This window comes from Peromyscus leucopus, chromosome 1 (genome assembly GCF_004664715.2).
Source record: "Peromyscus leucopus breed LL Stock chromosome 1, UCI_PerLeu_2.1, whole genome shotgun sequence".
Taxonomy (NCBI): Eukaryota; Metazoa; Chordata; class Mammalia; order Rodentia; family Cricetidae; genus Peromyscus; species Peromyscus leucopus.
Genome location: NC_051063.1, coordinates 53,828,265 through 53,835,204, shown reverse-complemented (window position 1 = coordinate 53,835,204; position 6,940 = coordinate 53,828,265). Strand labels below are relative to the sequence as shown.

The 6,940-nt window shown below is 46.7% G+C and overlaps 1 protein-coding gene across 1 annotated transcript; it reads left to right on the top strand.

The window, feature by feature from the left end:
* Positions 1 to 553: 553 nt before the first annotated feature.
* Lrrn4cl (LRRN4 C-terminal like) lies at positions 554 to 2,863 on the top strand. Its single transcript, XM_028857952.2, has 2 exons — positions 554 to 1,073; positions 1,705 to 2,863. The coding sequence occupies exons 1-2, from the start codon at positions 1,031 to 1,033 to the stop codon at positions 2,421 to 2,423; spliced, it is 762 nt and encodes a 253-aa protein (XP_028713785.1). The 5' UTR covers positions 554 to 1,030; the 3' UTR covers positions 2,424 to 2,863.
* The last annotated feature ends 4,077 nt before the right edge of the window (positions 2,864 to 6,940 follow it).

Here is a 6,940-nt window from a genome sequence, read left to right as displayed (position 1 = left end):
ATTTTGTTTTTGAAACAGGGTTTCTCTGTGCAACCTTGGCTGTCCTGGACCTAGCTCTGAAGACCAGGCTGGCCTGTAACTCACATAGCCTGTCTCTGCCCCCACAGTGCTGGGATTAAAGGCGTGCGCCACCGGCCCCGCCACCGCCACCACCTAGCCTGTTTTCTTTCCTTTTTATATATTTCTTTTATATTTTTACAAACAGATTCTTAGAGACTGGCCTCTAACTTTTAGCAACTCTCCTGCTGCATCATCCCGAGCACTGAATTACACGCTTGCACTACCTATCCAGATGTTTTGTGACTCTGGTTTGTTTTCTGAGAGAAGGTCTCACTATGTAGCGCAGGCTGTTTTCTAATGATTCTGCCTCAGCATCCCTAGGCGGAGAAATTCAGGCATGCAGCACCACACTCAGTGCAGCTGTTTCCATCCATAATCTAGGGAAGAAACCCTATCCTGGCCAGATGTAGGCTTCCTGCTCTAGCCATGTGATTCTCATCTCCCTGAGGGGAGGGGGATCGGGTAGGGCGGGTCTGGAGAGCTAGGATACATCATTCTGGCCTTTACACCCCTCCCTTCTCTGTCTATTGGGAGGCAGAAGACAGGAAATGACTGCCATGAATGTGGTAGAATTTTCACTAAAACAGGAGTTTGTAGTTCAGGCCCCATACCATCCAGATGTTTTCCTGTCTGATACCAGCCAGGTGCCCTCCCTCCCTCTGATAATTCTCCTCTTCCCATCCCTCCACATGACTGCAGCCTTTGGAGTCTCAGTTCCTGGCTGCTTTCCACATTTCATTCCTGTCAGAACCCAGGCATCCTGGCCTTCAGCTGAAAGCGCTGCGTGTGGCTTCCCCTATCCCTGGCCCCGTGACTCAGTCCCTCTGAGGGAACCAGCCCTCTTCTTGGCACTCGGGGGCTAGGTGGTGACATCAGAATTGAGGGGTATAAAAGTCCTCAGCCAAAATAGAATTGAAGACACAACCTGACAGTGGCCTGTGACAGGGACCTCTCCGCCTGGTGTCCACGGATGTCTGGAGGCAGATTCTCACTGTGTCAAGGCCTGCCCACTGGTGAGAGGCTGCTGTGGCTGGGAAGAGGGTGGCCAGGGAGGAGGGCCTGGATTGCCTGGGCAGCATTTTCACAAACGCAGGTAGGGACTGGGGACGCCCACACTGTCCCCACTCCTCCTCTTTCTCCCTCTCCTGTCTTCTTTTCAGGATTTTGGGGCATCGTACTAAGCGTTGTTTTACATAGGTCAGTTTTCTGGGTGGCAGCCAATTCATTCCACCTTTCTTCCCTGAGCTGAAGAAATCCGTTTCCTCCTCCTCTTTCCCCAGCACTTTGTTATCCGTTAGCTGCTTGCTTCTAGTGCATTGCATGGTGCTGCCCAAACATCTGTCTCTCATGTGTGGGACTGTATTTTGTTATTTTTATCCCAAACCAAGCACAATCAGGCCTAGTAACACATACTATTGATTCTAGTGGTTCAGAGGTGTAGACAGGAGGACCAGGAGCTGCCTCCAAAACAAAAAAAAACAAAACCAACAAACAAAAAACCGTGTCCAGAAGCCTGTTGACAAATAACTGCGAGTCTCGGTCCCACCTCTTTCCTTTGCCCATCTTGGCCCTATGTTGTGCTTTTCATGCTTGTCCTGGAAGGCACAGCTGATGGCATTTACCCAATCCCTGCTTCCCTTCCAGACTCCATGCTGGGCTCTCTTTCCCTTCTGTGGCTTGTGGCCATGACCACCTCCTTGGTTTCTAAAGCTCAGATCTTGACCCCCCAAGACTATGAGGAAGAGGACGATGAGGCGGTGACCACACCTTCTCTGGCTGTCCCTTGCGACTATGACCGTTGCCGCCACCTGCAGGTGTCCTGCAAGGAGCTGCAGAAGGTTGGGCCAGTAGCCTGCATGTGCCCAGGGCTCTCCAGGGAAGATCAGCAGCCAGACCCTCCGCGGCTGGGAGAAGTGCAAATTGTGGCTGAGGAAGGCTGCGCGGTTGTCCACTGGTGTGCTCCCTTCTCTCCAGTCAGTCACTACTGGCTTCTGTTTTGGGAAAGCAACGGGGCTCCACAAAGGAGCGGCCCCCTCAATGCAACAGTTCGAAGAGCGGAGCTGAAGGGACTGAAGTCTGGGGCTATTTACATCCTTTGTGTGGTGGCTGCTAATGACGCTGGTGAGAGCCGCGTTCCTGAAGCAGATGTTGAGGGTCCTGAGAACTGGGCTGGCTCTTCCTTTGGGCCTTGTCGAAAGCTTGCCATGCCGCCTAGACCTGTCACCCTGGTCCATGCAGCTGTGGGAGTAGGCACGGCTCTGGCTCTGCTGAGCTGTGCCGCCCTGGTTTGGCATTTCTGCCTTCGTGAGCAGTGGGGTTGCCCCCGACGGCAAGGGACCGCCCAAGCTTCAGAAGCTCTCTGATAGGAGTCCTACGGACTAGAAGCAAATCTGGTGCATTCCAGCCACATCTGGAGAGCCCAACCCACTCCCAGGAGTGTGGGGCCGGCTGCCACCTGGCACCAGCAGCGCAGCCAAGTCAGAGCAGAGGCCCCGGCAACTGGCCTCGGACTGAGAGCTTGTTTAGTCCCAAAATAACCGGTCACTATGTTCTCTGGGCTCTAGGAGGAGTAGCAATTATTCCTTGGGGGTCAGATGTAAATGATTTAAGCTTTATGGGCTTGAGGGGGTAAAATTGCAGACATTACAAAGGTACTTATACATAGCCAGTTAAAATCGAGCTGTTTAAGGCCCTGCATAGTGGTCTACAATTCTAATCTCCAGCACTGACCCTGTCTCTAAAATAAAGTAAAACAAAAGCAAAAACTAACAAGGGGGGGGGGTGAGGGAGAAAGATGGTTCAGTAGTTAAGAGCACTGGCTACTTTTCCAGAGGACCAAGTTTTATTCCCAGCACTCACATGGCAACTCACAACCATCTATAACTCCGTTTCCAGGGGATCCACTGTCTACTTCTGACCTCTGCCAGCAGTAGGCACTCACATACATGCATATATATGTATGTATGTATGTATATACATATATATACTTGCAAGCAAAACACTCATACACATAAAATAAAAATAAATTTAAAAAAGTAAATTGTCCATAGCTCATAGGTCTTCAATGGCAAGGGGCAGGCCAGGTTCAGCCTATTGTGAACATTTCTCACAAGTGCTCTGCAACGGCTTCCACGTAGATTCTGAGAATAAGCTTCTGGAGGGTAGGAGTTGAAGTTGGAGCTGTGCCCTTTTCCTACCTACCTTTGTTTTGTTACTAAGGATGAGCCTGCTCAGAGTCCAACTGTGTCTGGGGAAACTGAGGATTAAGGATCACCATGAGCTGGCCCAAGCTGCAGTCTACACAAGTTAGTGGGTTGTTTTTTGTTTTTTGTTTTTGTTTTTTATGAGACAGCGTTTCTCTGTGTACTTTGGTGCTGTCCTGGATCTCACTCTGTAGCCCAGGCTGGCCTCAAACTCAGAGATCCACCTGGCTCTGCCTCTTGCGCACTGGGATTAAAGGCGTGCACCACCACTGCCCGGCTTCAAGTTAGTGTTTTTGTTAGTTATTAAGTTTATACCAATGACTCCCCCCAGGTTTGTGTAATTGTTTATCCACTGTAATAACATTAAAGGCAAATTAAAAGCATTGTATTTTCAGTTTTCACGATCCTCTTTAATTCTATATATATGTATATATATGTGTATGTATATATGCCTATTTTCATCACTTCTTAGCCTTTTGATCAAGTGTATGACTATTTTTCAAAGTAATATGTATACTTTCAATTTGTGTTTGTTTGAGACAAGGTCTCACTGTGTAGCTCTTGCTGGCCTAGAACTCCTATATAGACCCAGTGGGCTTGAAACTCACAGAGATCTTCCTGCCTCTGCCTCGTGAGGGTGAGATTAAAGACATGCGCCACTACACCTGGCTGTTTGGCTGTTCGAGCCAGACCTTGACTGGTCTGCCGCTTTCCACACAGTCCACCATGGCTTGGAACTGTGGTTATCCTCCTCCCTCAACCTTGAGTAGGCATGCATACCCAGCTTCAAACGTATGCACTATTTCCAATCTTTTAAGCTTTTTTAATTTTTGCGTATGCATGTATGCATGCCATGGCAGACATGTGGAGGTCAGAGGACAACTTCAGGAGTTGTTTCTGTCCTGTCACATCCCTCCCTGGAATGTGGGTTCCAGGGCTCAGGCGCAGGTTGTGAAGCTTGGCAGCAAGCTCCTTTACCTGATGAACCATCTCGCCAGTCCCTGAATTTATTTTTCGTCCCCCCACCCCATTTATTTTTTAAATTATGTGGATGTAGAAAAGTTTGTTACAAAGTGGGCTGGAGAGATGGCTCGGCGATTAAGAGCTTTGGCTGTTCTTCTAGAGGTCCTGAGTTCAATTCCCAGCATCTACATGCACCCAAGTGGTAGCTCACAACCTTCTGGTGTCCTCTTCTGGCCTGCAGGTATACATGCAGACAGAGTACTATACACGAAATAAATAAATAAATCTTAAAAAAAAAAAAAACAAATTGCTACACAACATAAACCTCATTTTTACTAATATGATAACTTTTGGAGGTGCTGGAATTGCACCGAGAGCCCTGGAAACGGTAGGCATGCATTCTACCCCTGAGCTATTCTAGCTATATTCCCAGCAAGGTCATGGACTTAGTCTCCGTGTGCACACTGTTCCAGGACAGTAGCTATGCTGAACTGAACTATTCTAGCCTCAGAACAAAGTTGTTATTACCCAAGGTCTCAAAATTGATTTGGGAACCTAAGAAAAAATTAAAAGCACCCCCCCCAACCAGATGTGGTGTTATGAACTTTTAATCTCAGCACTCTACAGGCAGAGGCAAGAGGATCTCTGTGAGTTCCAGACCAATTTGGGCTGCATAAGGAGTTCCAAGCCAGGCACGGGGCACAGTGAGGCTCTATCACAAGAATGAGTTACTTATTCTTGCTCAGTTTTTTGGTTATTTTTTTTTAAGTAATTCTCATTAAAACTATCATTGTTCAATCTGGGCAGTGGTGGCTCACAACTTTAATCCCAGCACTTGGGAGGCAGAGGCAGAAGCAGACAGATCTCTATGAGTTCGAGTCCAGCCTCGACTGCAGAGTGAGTTCCAGGACAGCCAGAGCTACACAAAGAAACTCTGTCTCAAAGGAAAAAAAGAAAAAAAAAAAAAAACCAAGGAGAGAGAGAAAATAACTCTATCATCTTTAATTAGAAAGAGTATGCATTCCCAGCTGAGTATGCTGGATTCACAGTTAATTAAGAAAAATTTTCACTGTTATGAGTTATATATGGAAGGAAGGCTGGGGGCTAATTGATTAAATTACAAAATCCTTCAACAACAGCTTCTGGTGTAGTGCTTAAATATGGCAATCAAATCGTTTTTGCTTTTTAAATTATTTGTTCATTTAATATGAATGGATATTTTGCCTGCATGTAAGTCTGTGAATCATGTGGGTTCTTAGATCCAGAGGAGGCCAGAAGAAGACATTAAATACCTAGGACTACAGTTACAGGTAGTCAGGAGCTGCCGTGGGGGTGCTGGGAATTGAACCCTGGCCCTCTGGAACAGCAGCCAGTGTCCTTAACTACTGAGCCATTTTTCCAACCCTTCTTTTCTGTTTTGTTTTTCTCCAGACAGGGTTTCTCTGTGTAGCCCTGGCTGTCCTGGAACTCACTCTGTAGACCAGGCTGGCCTTGAACTCACAGAGATCCTCCTGCCTCTGCCTCCCAAGTGCTGGGATTAAAGTTGTGTGCCACCACCACCCAGCTTCTCCAGCCCTTCTTATCTTAATGCTTATCTGGGTGAAAACAATTATTTTATGTATTTTGAAGCCTCAAATTCCCTTAGTCAGCAAGTGTGCTATGTTCCGCACGAGCACACGCTCTCTCTTAGAGGGTGCCTGCCAACATTCAGGCATCTGTACTGGCCGCCCTTAGGGTCCTGACAGGATGTACCTCAGCTGCAGCCACTAAGAGCGTCCCCTGTGCACATTTGCTAGGTTTCCCTACAAAAGGCAGGCCTTGGCCACCTCCCATCTCTTTCTCTTCTTTTGCTCTCGTCCAAGGGACCGATCTCTGCCCCCCTTCTCTGCCCCTTCTCTCCCCTCCCCTCAGTAAACCTCCCATGTGAGCCCTGTAGTATGGTGTGACTCCTTCCTCCCACTGTTTTTAAAATAAAGCAGAGCCCCCTTACTCTGTAGTTGTACAACTATACGTGGTCATATAAGGGTCACGCTGGATTTGACCAGCATATGGTATTTTCCTAGTTTTGAGAAATTCTGTTTCTTTTAAAAGAGCATAATTTATTTATTTTTTTTTTTTAAAAGATGTTATTTATTATGTATACAGCATGTATGACTGCCTGCCAGAAGAGGGCACCAGATCTCATATACAGATGGTTGTGAGCCACCATGTGGTTGCTGGGAATTGAACTCAGGACCTCTGGAAGAACAGTCAGTGCTTAAAAGAGCATAATTTATAATTTATTTGTATTATTATTAGTTTACTTTATTTTATTTTTGGTTATTTGAAATAGGGTCTCTCTACATAGCCCTGGCTGTCCTGGAACATGAGGCTGGCCTCAAACTCAGAGATTTGCCTGCCTCTGCCTCTCAAATGCTGAGATTAAAGTCCTGTGCCACCTTGCCTGGCCCAATGTAAGTGATTTTTAAATAATACGAAGTTTAATATATAGATGACCAAAACCCTTTTAATGAACAATGTTTTGTAGTTTGGAGAGTTACTTTGTGATATTCTCAGTAAATGTAATAAAGGTTTCAGCAAATTCTGAAAATAAATAAAAAAAATAAATAAATAAAAATGGGGCTGGAGAACTGGCTCAGCAGCCAAGCGATCTTGTTCTTGGGGAGGACAAGAGTTCAATTCTCAGCACCAACAGGGCAGTTAGGCGCCTTCTG